At 38.0% G+C, this 16,147-nt stretch overlaps 1 protein-coding gene across 6 annotated transcripts in view; it reads right to left on the reverse strand.

Annotated features, from left to right (window-relative positions):
• Positions 1-1,000: 1,000 nt before the first annotated feature.
• The window catches only part of LOC146785762 (G2/mitotic-specific cyclin-B3-like), a 276,524-nt gene continuing 261,377 nt past the window's right edge, over positions 1,001-16,147 (reverse strand). For all 6 annotated transcript variants that reach the window (XM_085635021.1, XM_085635024.1, XM_085635020.1 and 3 more), the window contains one exon: positions 1,001-3,610. In XM_085635021.1, coding sequence (XP_085491147.1) covers positions 3,550-3,610 — 61 coding nt within the window. In that variant the 3' untranslated portion in view covers positions 1,001-3,549. The remainder of the gene's footprint in view (positions 3,611-16,147) is intronic.

Genomic DNA, 16,147 nt, shown 5'->3' on the forward strand with positions numbered 1-16,147 from the left:
ACTTTTCATAGCTGATGCCACTTTTCACTCACACTGTCTTTGTATACTCTAATATATGCCAAAAACAGAAATGGAAGTGGTCAATTCTGTCCACAGATTGAGAAAGCTAGTAAGAATGTCAATAAAGCTGTTTCTGCTTATCACAGAGACCATAATATGGGCTCTATTTATAACAACAACCTACATTTTCACATGCATAACATCTACAGAAGTGATGGAGTTCACTTCACAGATGAGGGAAACAGAGTGTTTCTCAGCAACCTTAAGCTGTTTATCCGCACTTACATGGAGCTGGAACAGAGTCATAATGAACACAACAGCTCTTCTTAGAGCCAATCTATAACCCAACAGTTTTTAAGCATGTATAATCTTTCTAAATATTTCCTGGATTCGCGAAACCTTTGCGAATACACAAAACAAATGCACAAATTCAATGTACTACAACACATTTCACTATCCAATTTTAACTTATAATTTATATTTTTAAATATTTTTTCTAACTCTCTCAATTTAAATGTTTTATGAACTTCAATCGCACTAGCTCTTGAAACAACTTCACAATTGCAACACTACCATATAAATTGTTTACTATTTAATTATTTATTTAAGGAGGATCCGTGAATCCACCGCAAAGTTAAACTGGGGGCCACGCTAAGAGCCTTGATAGGTTCACAACTCCTATCACAAGAGAAAATAAATATTGCTCCCCCCAGTTCAATGAGTCCATCTGTGCCACACCTCAATGACCCAAACATAACTTTGGTACACTGGAGAAGAGAGCACTTCCTGGGAAACCTATATGAGGAGCATACTAAATAGAATGGCCAGAGAAGGATGCATCCAAGGATGATAATCCTAAGCATAGATGCAATATTCCTCTCAATCACATGATGAGCAAGACCCATATTATGAATGGAAACACAATGCCAAGAAAGGCAAGACAGTCAAATGCTCCAGAAGAGACTATTAGAAAAACAACTTCTCAAAGTGAAACTTCTTTATTAGGAGTATATTTTAATTCACTTGGTCTCAAAAATATTAAGCTAAAACCTATGGCAGGTGGAACAAAAAGTGGACAGTTCAACAGCAACTTTTAACATAATGTCTTTTTTTATACACAAATTAAACATCACAATGTACATGTCGCTTCACAATAAACATCAATTGTCACAATAGCAGGTATTTAACTAAAATGTACATTTTTAAAATGGCACATCATGAACAACAAGCATGATATCGAAAAAACGAGTTCAACCGCTATACAAATATGAATTACATAATTTAAGCATTACAAAATTACATTGCCTAAAATTACAATTTTTTAATTAACTTTCTAGTAAGCTGCTTTGGAGGAAAAAAAAAATTCTCAAAAGATATAGATGACAATTACATTTGCTTACATGGTTTTCTGAACAGTACTCGTCATTTTCTTGGTTTCACATTACCCTTCAGGTAGACTGAAAGGTGGCATCATTAAAAGTGTCAAATATGTATTTTTAACTTTATCCACAGCCACATTTTGTGTTATAATCACTGTTCTATTGTCATGAAGATGTGTTAGGCCTAGTCAAGCCAAAGAACATGATGGTAGGCATGCTATTTTCGCTTGGAAAAACGAGACTGGAACAAAGCTGGAAATGCCATCAATTTGTATTTGGAGAATACATCAACAATCTCAACTTTTTTTTAAAATGGATTAGGTTCATACATAGACTAACAAATCCCTGACATGCTTGCAGAATGGGGTGAAAAGTATACAGTTTCAACACCTCTCCTTGCTTACATTATCTGAGTGTTTGTTCTCAGTTGGCCTGTAAGCCTACTAGGCTTTACTGACACAATATAGGTTCCTAAATTCAAGGTAATGGCTCAGATATTGAACCTGAAAAAAATAACCTATGAAATGTTAGCATCACCCCACTAAGTGGAAAACATATTTTTTCATGTACCTTCATCTTTTATTTCACAATGTATATGGTTTTCAGCAGTGGATACTTGTTGAGTTGGAACCAAAATGAGATTGCATATTGTAGACTTCAAGTTACAAATACCATGTCAGCAAAGTAAACAGACCTTAATGGCAGGAAGAGGGAAGAATGATGAATTCCACAAAAGGCAATTAACACCTGTTAATTCACCTGGTAGGTGTCAAAGTGTAATACAAAAGGAATTTTGAGGCATTAGCAGCATTCACTTCATACAGAAAATCACAAAGACGCTGTCTATTGAGTTATGTCATCTGTTTCACTGGTGTTGGCTTTGCATTACTTTTTAAAGATTAAAACATCTTTGAATCATTTAAAAAATTTGCAGAAGTGGCAAATCTTCGGCTGTGTATCTCGTGAAAGTAACATCAGGTTAGTACATGCTGCCATAAGAGTAGGGAATAAGCCACAGAATAAGAGTGATATTCAATTAAAATTATATTGCAAATGTTTTTAGAAGGCATACTACCAAAATCAAACAGTGCATCTTCTTTTTGAGTAACGTCTATTTACTCTTGTGAAGTTGGTACTGGATTTTCTTTATCTGAATGAATGTGATTTTAAGCACTCATGACACTTCTTTGCTGAGAATACGGCAGAGAACGATCATCTGAAGCCTTATTTATGGCACATAATTGACATTCTTTAGGTTCATCCAATATATCCTTCCTCAAACATATGACAAACAAAATCAATAAATTCACCCAAATGATGAGATTTACAATTTGAGCGTGGCTACAATAAAATGTTGATGCCAATAGTGATTAACAGTTGTACTTAACATTTCATTAATAATAATGCCTTTACATTTTATAAGTAGGAACAGCAGTATCAAAGATCCATGACAGGAAACATACTGAAGTCAAATCATAGTTTTTGTGCGGCTACAGCTAAAGCTGTTTAATATTACATGCTAACACGTTATAATTAAACTGATATAGGTCTGTACCAATATACTACAGCTTTATTAACATTATAATGGATTCCTGCTGTAGTTAGATTTAAAATAAATTAAAAAACAGATGATAGTTTTGATGATGCTAGGGATCACACTACCATTTTGTAAAAAAAGTAATCTGTACCACTTTCATGAGAAAACGTAATTCCCAATTGACCATTATGCAAATGCTTAAAAATGTATGCGTCAAAATGTATGCATGTCCCATTAAATAAATCCAATCCAATCAAGTTTGACTAGAATTGAATGTACTTGCCATAAAACAGCTACCTACAGGTCAGCCTTTTACAAAACATTTGAATAAAAAGGGATGTTATGGTTGCCCCTTACTATGTGGCTTGAGGCAATTAGTAGAAGCATGCTTGTACTCAGTCCATTTTACCAAAATCTATAGGCTTCAGAAATGCAAAGCTAAACCATCGTGTTTGATGGGAAGAGTTTTCCTAATTAACTAAGGAGAAATACATTCTGAGGTCCAAAGCTACTACTGATTCTCCCCCCCAAAAAATCGAATCAGTTTGCTGATATATTAAATACATAATGCTGCACAACAGCAAATAAACCAGTCTACTCATTAGACATCAGATATATGTTACATCCGCTTTCTCAACCGTCAGAAAATTCTGATGGGTCCAGAGGAGGAATCTGAGCCACTTTCAAGAATGTGCTGGAAAAAATAAAAGATAGTTACCCTTTAAATAATATAAATATTGCTTTCAAAGAACACAATCTTAGTATATATACATTATTCATAGCTAGTACGGAAAATGAAAGCTAGAAAATGTGGGAAAATACCAAGAACAGCAATTGGAAGGAGGTGATTTTTTTTCCAAACTGGGTGGCAGAGAAAAAGGCAAAGGCAAATTAAAGGATAACAGAAAGTGAGTCCACATGCAAGGAACATTTAATGCAAGAAAGGGAGCTGAGGACTATGCAGCAAAAGGACCATCATGAAAAAAGAAAGGGCTGCCAGGCAAGACAATACATAAAGTGGAAGAAAAGTTAGTGACTGTGGAAATATTTAAGGACTATGCAGAAAATCCAAAATTGCAGACAAAAAGTACGTCAATTATTGTAGCTTGATTAATCCAATACTTCACTTAATATCTTATTCTATTTTTTCTCTTATGGTTAGACATCTAATTGAATATCAATGTATATCATTTATTACTTTTTCTGCATTCTTTTAAATACAATTTAGCTAAAAAAAAAGGTATGCTGATGCTAATTACTTGTATAAGTCAAAACAAAGTTCATGTTTGACAGTGGGAAAAAAGGGCTCAACAGGACAAAGAAGGTGCCATTTCAATTGGTCCATCGGATCCCATGATTTAGAGATGCTAGACCTTTCCTTGACATTTGTAATACACAGAAGTCACTAAGGCACTCGTATAGATATTTACTCAAACAAAGCAATCAATTTATGTAAATCCACTTCTGTGGGTATGGAAATGGGCTATTCAGGGTGCAGAAATTCTTACACCAAAAACGTATACGTTTGTGGCCATTCACAAATCATTCTTTGATCCCTTCTTACCCTGAGAATTTCTGCACGTTTACAGAAAACTCAAAAGGTGACAAGTGCAATGATACCGAAAGTCTGCCAATAGCAATGGTTTAGGGAAAAATTCCAGTCAACTGTTGTCTCGGCTACTGTGCCACTACAGAAAGAGACCAGCAATATACAAATCAGACTTTGTCCCGCTCCAACAAAAACAGCGTGACTTGAACTGCCACACCAAATCCACATTAGATGGGATCATAAACACTGACCTCTTGGATCTCATTAGTGAGGTTTATCTTGATTCCAGTGGTGTAGGGAGAAGGGGACATTCTACCCATAATACCCGGGCATACATTTGGGCATATCCTTCACACCTAGGGCATCATGCAGATACAGAATACAAGGACTTCAATGACAGCTAAAAGCTCTTTGAAGGGTGCAATGATAGAGGGTTTCTTGATGGGGACAATGGGGAGACAAGCAGAAAGAATTTACCAAGTCATTTGCACTTTGTGTTTTCTCCACATGCAAAATATACATTTGCATATTCTTAATGCAAAGAAAAATCCCCAAACATTTACAGCACCATGCCCTAAAGGCTGTGACTGCCACTTATGCATACACATTTCTACAGTTTAAGAATAAGGCCATCAAGGTTGAAATTCTTAGTATAGTTTCACTGCAATAAAATACCTTATTTTTAAACTTATCTAGCTTTAAGAATGCCATTTTTTATTTTGCTAACTTTTTTTTGTAAAGTGCTGTAAACAACAAGATGGTAGCCTCTGAGCGATTTAGGTTAGCTGCATCTGAAAGGGAAAATGGAAGACAGTCGTAAACCTAAACAGACAAGTCAACAGTGCTATATTGTCCACTTAAGTAATCCATCTCCCATGAAAGCTGAGAAAAATATGGTGAAAACCTAGCGAAGGGTCAGAGTCAGTAGTTAGTAGGAAAACATACTCAGTGGAAGGTTTGACCTACCTAACCAATCAGACTAATGTCCAAACATGAGACCTAGAGACTTGGTCAAAGCATGGGCTGAAAATGTAAATGTTTTCACAAACTACTAAATTTGAAAAGGTAAATTCCAGTTTTACAATCAGCCGTTGAGGGTTTCACACGGACAGTCTTGACTCAATATTTTGACATAATATAGAATCATAAATATCAGGTGACACAAAAATAGTCTTAAATATCGGGTCCTATAAATATCCTCATTAAATATTCCTTACAAGAATATGGATGCTCTAAGGTACGTCATTTTCAAGAATTTCGTTTTCAATAGTATAGTTGTAAAAAATATTGATTTTTAATTTTCTTTGTGTTTTAGATATTTTAATTGCTTATGTTATATATGGTTTGTATAATTGTTAATGTGGGGGCTGTATCCAGTACGCTGTGGGACTCCTGGCACCTACCTGTGTGACTCTTGATTTCTGGGGGTATCGGCTGTCTCGGTGGTTCTAGCGTCTCCCTCCTGCTGTCGTTTGCCATCTCGACCGCCGTGTGGGGGGAGCGCTCATAGGACCACAATACCCAGGATCCCCTGGGACACCGACCAACGGAATTCGCGTGCCCGGAGGCGCTATTTAATTGACCCCGCCCCCCGTGACGCGGGACGCGCGCGGGACTCGCCGGGCTAAGCCCGGGCAAAAGGCAGGCCCTTTGTGGCCCTCAGTGGTCACCAGTGGTCGGGCAGGCCATCCCCCTTTCACATCAGACTGCGAAGGTAATTAACCAGAACATGGGGAAACGTACAACTACGATCGCATCTGTAGACCCTGCTGCTCCCATTGAATTGCCCACATCGTTTGATACATTGCTGGCCAATGCCCTTACCATGGTCACCAATGAGATAGCGGATACCGAAAGAAGATTGTCCATTGGACTACCTACTATTACTCCCTTATGTTCCCAATCCCCAAAGGCTTTTTCTAATCTGGGCCTCCCACTTTCCCCTACAGTAATTGTCACCAAACCAACTGCTCAAGTTGATACATCAACCCCTACTATTGGAACCACTAGTTTGGTGACTACCCTTGCCACTGACTGTTTAGTGGTACCTGAAACAGATTCAACGTTATGTACTAATAAAACAGCAAGGGAAAAACGTAAGAGAGGCCCTGTGAAAAGTACCGTAAATAAAAGGAAACAACCAAGTCGCTGTAGAAACCAACCCACCCCACAGAGTATGTGGAATAAAGATAAAGACTGCGAAATAGTTACACCAATTTTCACAGAGGATTTATCGCCTCCACTATCACTATTGGACAAAGGTATTGAGAGACTCCCTGCTTTTACCTGTAGACCACAGTTTTCAGTTCTGGACAAAGGTTCCTGTGGGGACTTCATGTTGCCCTCTGAGGGAACTGATAACTGTCAGTACGCAGACTGAGTTTTTCGATCGAAACATCCAACCTAAACCCAATGGCAACTTGATTGAAACCATTGTAGACACCATTTTTAAACAAGTCGAAGTTCAAATAGCCAAACAATTTAATACTATTTTTAAGAGACTAGATAAAATCGAAAACCTTGTCAAAAAAGAGGAAACTAAAAGGAAAGGCATTATCAGTTTAGATGCTCTTCGGGGCGAGAAATTTATGAAGGAGTTAGAATCACTATGTAATGGCATGAGGGGGGGGGTGCGGCCGTTACTTCTGATTTTGGGTCTAGTAACATCAAAGGCCCAACTATTTCTAAAAATGCCTCTTCTGACTGCAGTCTAGTTAATACCCCACCCGTACGGAATATTGGCCCAACCTATGATCCATCTGAAGTAGCAGAAATTGCAACGGCCAAAACTGCAAGTTCAAATGTCAAGGCCATTACTATCCCATCAGCCACCTCACTAGCCAGGACAGGCATTACCATGGATGGCGCAAGCAACAGTGGAGGTGTATCTGTAAAAAATAGACCCACTAATAATCAAGGGCCGCCACTTCACTTACCCCCAGAAGCCAGCCCATATGTTTTAGTTTTAGCAGGTGTCCCTGCCCTTAAAGAAGGTCAAAATGAGTCATGGTCTCAACTACACAACAAATGTATCGATTGGTTGACCAAACATAAAGGGGCAAGATGGGACATCTCAAATGAAATTATATCAACCCGTCGGGTAAGCTGGGTAGGTCGACAGTACAAAAATATTAGTGGGGACTGTATAGTGATTAATTTTAGACATCCAAATTCAGTTAGATTTTTTATGGATTATCATAACACTCACGTCAGTTTCGCCACTGCAATAACTCTCCTTCCATTGGGTTATTTCTATAGGCCCCCCCTTAGACAACTTCAAACGGCCCCTACTATTTTTCCTTTATTTAACAGATTTTCCGCACTATCTGATTTAGGAAGTCTAGATTGACTATCATCAACATCCCCTAAAATATCTGTTGAAGTGACTAGCATTGTTCCTTTGGAAGAACCAAATCTTACATGTACCGACAAGATATGCTCAGGTAGATTAGTACCTCCTCATGCAGTATGCCCTGATCTTCCCATTGCCCTTCCTTCCTCGCCCATTATTTTACCGATTGATTCCTTGAGTATCATTAGTTGGAACATCGCTGGGCTTCCAGGAAAGATGAAAATTAAAGAATGGGTTACTTGGATAAGCAATTTTGATGTGGTAATGCTGCAAGAAACTTGGTGCACTTGTGCTCAATTATTGGAGGGTTTTTTCTGTCATAACCTTATTGTACCACCCCCTGCTATGGGGCGACCCAGTGGCGGTCTATCTATCTGGGCAAAAATTTCCAAGGATGTGAAAATTGAACAATTAAATGTGGTCAGTAAACACTTGATAGCCGTGAAATATGCTGCAAGGTTAAAGATTTGTTTTATAAATTTTTATAACAATGATTTTGTTAACCATCCTAATCCCATTTTTTTAGAACTGTTTAATTTTATCGATGTAATTACTAATGGTGAAAAGTATGGACATTTTGATGGTATTTGCGTAGGTGGAGATTTCAATGCTCACATTCATTCTATATCCCCGCCTTGTAGACGAGGATCCGAACTATTGGACTTAATATATAGCAGGGATTTAGATGATGTAATGGGCTATGGTGGAATTGCTGAGGAAAAAGTACTGGCCCCCACTTACATTGGCCGAGGTAGTTTAACAACTATTGACTATATGTTTACTTCCTCCCTCCTCAGTAGTGTGTTACTTAAATCTGAGGTTGTTAGCAGTTCATACAGTGATCATCTGCCAATAGTAATTCACCTCGAATCCATTAAAAAACCTATAGGCCCACATGAGATTGGGGCCTCAAACATTTCTACATCTACAGATAGGCTTAGGATTGTATGGAGAGGGATTGATAACCAAGAGATTTTAGCTAACGTGATTAAGAATCACCCCCTATTGATCGCTAATTGCTTAACATTTGGCGGCACTGATATAATCAAGTCCTTTTGTGACTTATGTGCAGTTATAAAAAGGGCAATCTCCAAACCCACAAAAGAGAACATATACAACCATAGATGGTTTGACACCAATTGCTCGAGGGCTAATAGAGAGCTCAGAAGGGCCTTGGAAGCTAATCCTCGAGATGTGTCCCTCGTCAGATCATTACGTCTTAAATATAAACATGCATTAAAAGCTAGATCTGAGGAGTTGTTAATAAGCCACTGGGACAATTAACTAAAACTGCTGTTCTAAAAGACTCGACAGGGTTTTGGAGAGAAGTAAAGGATTTGAGAGCCCTGGGTAGTAACATTACCCCGATAAACTGCAATATCACAGGTGATTCATGGGTTAATCATTTCTCTAAGCTTTATGCCGCGGTTGGAGACTCAACCGAGGATACCTTCCCTGATAGTACCATAGTTATAACATTAGAGGAGGTGGAGGAAGCCATTGACAATAGTGCCGGCAATAAGGCTCCTGGCCCTGACGGCTTGTCCATTGACCAGATAAAATCTAACATCTGTTTCTGGGCCCCCTTACTCTGTAATCTTTTTAATAACTTGAGTAAGAGATCCATCCCCTCGACATGGTCCAATAGTACCATCGTACCCATTTTTAAAAAAGGAAATAGGGTGGACCCGGGGTGTTATCGACCAATATCTCTGATTGATAACAACCTGAAGGTCCTTGGAAGGGTTCTATTTAATAAAATTAGTACTTGGGCCGATGAGAACTCTATCATCCATCGTTGCCAGTTGGGTTTTAGGAGTAAACTTGGTACGGTGGAACAATGCCTGAATCTCAATCTCCTAATGGCTAAATATACAAGAGCCAAACAATCCCCCTTATACTTTGGTTTTATGGATTTAAGCTCAGCTTTTGATTTTGTAAACCGTTCTCGCTTATGGTCTATCCTTTTAAATTATGGTTTAGATGAATTTTTAGTCCACTTCTTAGCCAACCTCCATCGCAATTTGAAAGCTAGAGTACGAATAAATAACGAAGGTGAGGTCTCAAATGATATTTTAATTGGCAAGGGGGTGAGACAAGGCTGTGTCTTGGCCCCCTTGCTTTTTATATTATACATCAATGAATTAACTAACTCTTTATGTAACCTGACAAAGGACGTCCCTATCATTAATCAGAGACCTATCCCGGCGTTACTTTACGCAGATGATGCGGTCCTTATGGGCCGCACCCCGAATGCTCTGCGCACTTTAATGTCGGGATTTGTTAACTATATGTCTGATCTAGGTTTGTGTACCAACTTTAGCAAATCTTTTATAATGACCTGCGGCCCTAAAAATGATAAAATCTCAAAGATTACAATAGGTCAAAATACTTTAAAAAGCACTTGCACTTTCCCTTATCTGGGTCTGCTATTCTCTAATAGCGGTTCATGGCAACCACATGTTGCAATGGGGAGGAACAAACTCTCTAAATCTATTAATTCTGTTACCTCCCTTCGTCAACAACGTCGGGTCGATGTGGTTCCCAGTCTATTACAAATTTATCAGACTCAATGTCTCCCAACTGGAACATATGGAGCAGAAGTCTGGGGATTCTCAAACTGCTCAGAATTACAAAGAGAAGAGAATAGATTCTGTCGGAAGATCCTGGGGGGGGGTTATCAGTGCACCTACCTTCGTATGTCATAAAGAACTAAAATTACATTACATCGAGGATTTTATAAGGGCTAGACCTGCATTATTTTGGTTAAGGATTTGGCAAAACCCAGCAGCTTCCCTTTCTCGTGAGATCATTATGGATTGCTTGAAAAGCGATAACTCGAGTTTAATCCCTTGTATAAACGCGGTGGAAAGGAGCCTTGTGAGTGTCAACTATGGTCACCTTTTCACAGATCCCGAACAGATTGACCGCTCTCATAAAAACCTGGTGAGAAGGGCACTTTATCAATACTTTTATAATGAGAGGGAAAGAGCGGACTCACAGAAACTATCCACAATAAATTATCTAATGATCCGGGAGTTACATACTGTACCCCCGACGCAACCCCAGCCCTATTTATGTAAAAAATTGGGCAGGTGGAACAGGAGTTTATTATTTAGATTTAGGGACAGGAGCATTGTAAACCTTATTTGTTTTCCACTGGGCTACACTAAAAATTTGGAAAAATTACATTGCCCTTGTGATCTTGGTGGAACACAGAGTATGCTCCATTTTATATTTGGCTGTGGTTTTTACAGGAAATATACAAAACACTACCTAATCCCCTACTGCAGGAAACATGATTTGATTGACCATAATCATGCTTATAGCCATTTTTTAACGCTTGGATCGGACGAACTAATTTTTAGAGTTAGTGGTTTTCTTAACGCAATAGTATGTTCACGCAGGTCTTTGAAAATTGAGTGATTTTGTTTACATATGCATTTTGTACTTTAGAGCCTATTTTGCACAAACTTAATGTTGGTTTATATATGCATTTTGCACTTCAAGCCAATTTGCACGAACTCAATGTTAGTTTACATATGCATCATGCACTTTAAAGCCAATTTGTATAAACTCAATGCATCGTATCTGCTTTACCTCTACAAAGTTAGTGGTTAAATTTTTGTACATTTTTATATATTGCACGTATGATGGCTTAATGTACAGTTTAGTAAGACCGTATAATTGTATTTTAATTGTTGCTTTTGCAAGTCATATTAATGTGCTATTTTAATTCGCGGCCTAAAATTGTAGCGTTTAACTGTGTATTTTAACTTAGGTTTTGTGCTTTTATGGATGGTTTTTGAAATCCGAATAAAGTCTATTTGGATTGAATTGAAAATGTTTCTAAATATATTTTGTTATAAGTTATTTATAGTTGCAATTTGTTAGTAATTTATAGTTTTGCAGTGGGTTATGAGGTTTGCAGGGGTACAGGGTGGGAAATTAATTAAGTATAATTAATGAAAAATTAATTATACATTTTTATTAATGATTTTTTAAATAATCATGTAAGATGTGTAATGTTTTTAATTGTATTTTAGATGCAGGTTGTTGGGTTTGTAGGGGTATAGGTTGGGAAGTTAATTTTTAAGTATTAATTTTAATTAAACTATGCAATTTATTTATAATTATGCAAATTATTTAATAACCATTTTTTATGTTATATATTAGGTGTGTGTTGTGTTTTTAGGGGGATAGGGTAGGAAGTTAAGTGATACTGAACAATTATTCATTTATTAATTACCTTATTTATTACTTAAAAGGGTAATTGTGTTATAATATTTTGTTTGTATTATATTGTAATTGTGGGCTGTTAGATATGTGGTAGTGTAGAGTGGGATATTAATAGCATTTTTTATTTATCAAAAATAATTATGTAAATTTTTCGTTTTATATAACGTTTATATTAATAGTTTTATATGTTTTGTTCGATTAAAACATGCATTAAAATATGGTATGTGTTTGAAGTGAAGTAATTTTCCTACTTCTGCACAGACTGGCAGGAGAATAGTAAATTTTACCCCTCCTGAGTCCAACACTTTCCCTACTGTTTCACACACTGGAGTGGGTGGAGTGGGAATAGTAAATGTAACCCTTCCTTAGTCCCATGCTTTCCCTACTGTTGACCCGAGATGAGTGGGAATAGTGAATTTAAACCCTGTGCAGTCCAATCCTTTTTCTACTGTTGCAGAGAGTAAAGAGGGAATAGTAAATTTTACCCCGCTGCAATCCAACGCTTTACCTAATGTTGCACAGACTGGATTCGGAATAGTTTATTATTCTTTGAATTTAATAGTTTTGTTAATATTGTTTAAATATATATTATGTGTTTGTGTATTTAACTTTATATTTAGTGTACATTGAAATGTATGTAATGTTAAGATAGTTGCAGTAAAACATTTGTTTCTATTGTTTACTTTTATGTAAATTAAATTGGCTATATTTTTAATTATTTTCCAGTTTATTGGTTACAATTATTTTAATGTAGGTGTGTATATATATATATATATATATATATATATATATATAATCTACTGGCGGTCGCCAGTAGATAGTTATAGTTAGGACCGAGTTCCCATAGGAAATCTGAAAATTCTATTTTGAATAACTTTGGCGCCGGTTGACTTATCTTTGTGAAATTTTTAAAACTAATGGGGCGCTCCGCTCAGCTCCTACCCTGAAAGTCTCGGGGTGATTCGTCAAGCGGGGGCTGAGAAAAAAGGGGGGTCCCAAAACGCGTTTTCCCCATGCATTTTCCCATAGGACTTTTAGTCGAAGGTACAGCCCGAACGGCTGAACAGAATTACTTGAAATTTGGCAAAGAGGTAGTCCTCAGGTCAGGCATGTGCCTTTTGCTTAAATGGTGTAAATCCGTTCAGTAGTTCCTGAGAAAATCAAAAGTAAAATCACATATATCTGGGCGGAGCCTAACCACACATCTCATCGTGAGATCTGATTGGCTGTCAGCACTTCATCCAAGAAGTGTTGGCAGCCATCTTGGGACCAATATACATGATAGCACCTCATTAAAAAGCATTGCAGTTAATAGAGGGTTTAAAGACTTTAGTTACATTATAAATCATTTGTTGATGGTACCATACTCATTTTAGGGATTGTGGTGTGTTCTAAGGTGATTTTACCATGTGAAAAAGCCTTCTGCTGTGATATCATGAATCATGTTTGAGAGAAAACTATTTTCTCATGCTTTTCCCACAGAGGTTTGGAAGGTGATCTATAAGCTAACTGAGAGCATATTTTCCGTAAATTCACATTATCTTTCTCAGTCATGCGAGAATGAAGTCTGACATTCTCAGTAAAACATGTACATCCAACAAGGGCAGAGACTGTCAGTTGATTCCTTTGTGTTCTACTGCAGCTTCCCAGAGTGTTCTAAAGAACAACTAGAGCGCTAACAGTCCTACTTATGACAAACGTATGGCACACCTGAAGCCATCTTGGTTGGAATAAAGTGGCAATTCTTAAAACATTTAATTTTAAAAGGAACAAAATGAGGGGGTTCATTTTGCCATAGAAAGTAGGATTAGTGCTGCAGAAAGAAAAATTAGGGCACATATTGACTTCTCAAATCCTCTTCTATGTCATATAAAAATTCTGACATGCAGACTGAAACATTGAATACCAGCAGCAGACTTCCCTGGTGAGCAGTAGCTTTACTACAGTGATCTAATGAGCAACTACAGTGCTAACATTCAGAATTTATGGCAAATGTGTGACACATCTGAATGCCTTCTTGATGGAACCAAGTAAAAAAATGAAAGTATTTCCTACTGAGGAGACTGCAGTCAATGAGGATATTAGGAAACTTCATAACAAATAAATCTCCCAAGATGGCCACCAGAGACAAAAGAGCCCAAATGTAGCCCAAATATCACCCAGATGTAGCCCAAGTATAGCCCAATGACAGAATGTCCCAGAGTGTTCTAACGAACAACTAGAGCGCTAACAGTCTTACTTATGACAAAAGTATGGCACACCTGAAGCCATCTTGATTGGAATAAAGTGATAACACTTAAAACACTTAATTTACAAAGGAACAAAATGAGAGGGTTCATTTTGCCATAGAAATTATGATTAGTTCTGCAGAAAGAAAAATTAGGGCACATTTTGACTTCTCAAATCCTCTTCTATTTTATAAACAAATTCTGACATGCAGACTGAAACATGCACTTTGAATACCAGCAGCAGACTTCCGTGGTGAGCAGTAGCTTTACTACAGTGATCTAATGAGCAACTAGAGTGCTAACATTCAGAATTTATGGCAAACGTGTGACATATCTGAATACCTTCTTGATGGAATCAAAGTAAAAACCTGAAAGCATTTCCTACTGAGGAGACTGCAGTAAATGAGGAAATTAGGAAACTTCATAACAAATAAATCTCCCAAGATGGCCACCAGACACAAAAGAGCCTAAATGCAGCACAAATATCACCCAGATGTAGCCCACATGTAGCCCAATGACAGAAGTGTGTATTTGCAGTTTTATATAGTGCAGACTTGTCAGGTATTAGAATGCTTTACATGAGCATTGGTTACATCACACAAGATCAAATTCATTTTGGTTGTAGACATGGGGAGATTAAGTGATTTGACCACAATCACAGAATGTTGAGCTGAAGCAGAAACTCCAACCTGGTTCCCGAGTTGCAAAGTCTGCAGCTCTGGAAGTAACACCACATCCTCTCGCCAAGGTGAAACATTTAATCAAGTGGTCAACTGGATAAAAAAACAAAGATTACAAATAATTTAAAAGTTCTTTGTCGCTATTTGAAAACTCAGAAAATATGTCCTCATTTTAGTTTTTTAGAGCACTAACCATAATTTTGATGCAAATAAGACCCTCTCATATATGTCTTTTCTAAAGGAAATACTCTAGGCATTACAGTTTTGATTACATCAAGATGACGTCAGGCGTTCCACACTTTTGTAATAAATATAGAATGTTAGCAACCTAGTTGTTCATTGGGATACTGTTGAGAGACAGAGGCCAGGGGCACGGACTCTGAAAATTGAAGGCAGGTAGGAGAGTGCAGAGGCAACAATTTGACCACACTGGGCAGGCAGGAAGGGCAGTGGCAGCACAACAGACTATGGAGGGCAGTGAAAAAGGGGGGCAGGGGCAACAAACCAACAATACAGGACTGGCAAGAGAGGCTGTGGCAATATACTAGAGCATTGTGGGCAGAAGGAAGAGGCAGTGGTAGTACAACCATACATGCCAACAGACCCGTTTCAGCCAGGAAACGTCCAATGTTTTTAAGCTCAAATGGGCTTTATTTGATCTGTCTCCTGTCTACAATCTCCTCTTTTTCAATGTAACTCAAAGGGGAAAATCAATACCCCAGTTTTTTTTTCAAAATCTCCCTCTTACCAAGTTCAAAATGTTCGCAAGTATGGTACATTGAATCATGGTGGGTAGGGACATGGACTCGGATAACAGAGGACAGGAGGGCCATAGAGAGGTGCACCAAACTGACCCTACAGGGCAGGCATCAAGGTTTGCAGCAGCACAATATACCACACAGCGCATGCGGGACGGGAGTGCAGCACAACAATCCATAGAAAGCAATAGGGAGGGGACAGGACCATGCACATGGACAACAGAGAACAGATGGGAAAGAGGCAATGGTAGCTAGCTGACCATAATGGACAGACAGGAGAGAAAGCTGCAGCATAACAGACCATAAAGGGCAGGAGGGACCGATCAGGGGCATTACAATGGAACAGACAAGCCAGGAGGGAGGGAATAGGGGGTCTGCACATGGAAACAGAGGGCTGGTGGCAGGGCAGGAGTAGCAAGATGACC

The sequence above is a fragment of the Triturus cristatus genome, chromosome 11, assembly GCF_964204655.1.
Source record: "Triturus cristatus chromosome 11, aTriCri1.1, whole genome shotgun sequence".
NCBI lineage: Eukaryota > Metazoa > Chordata > Amphibia > Caudata > Salamandridae > Triturus > Triturus cristatus.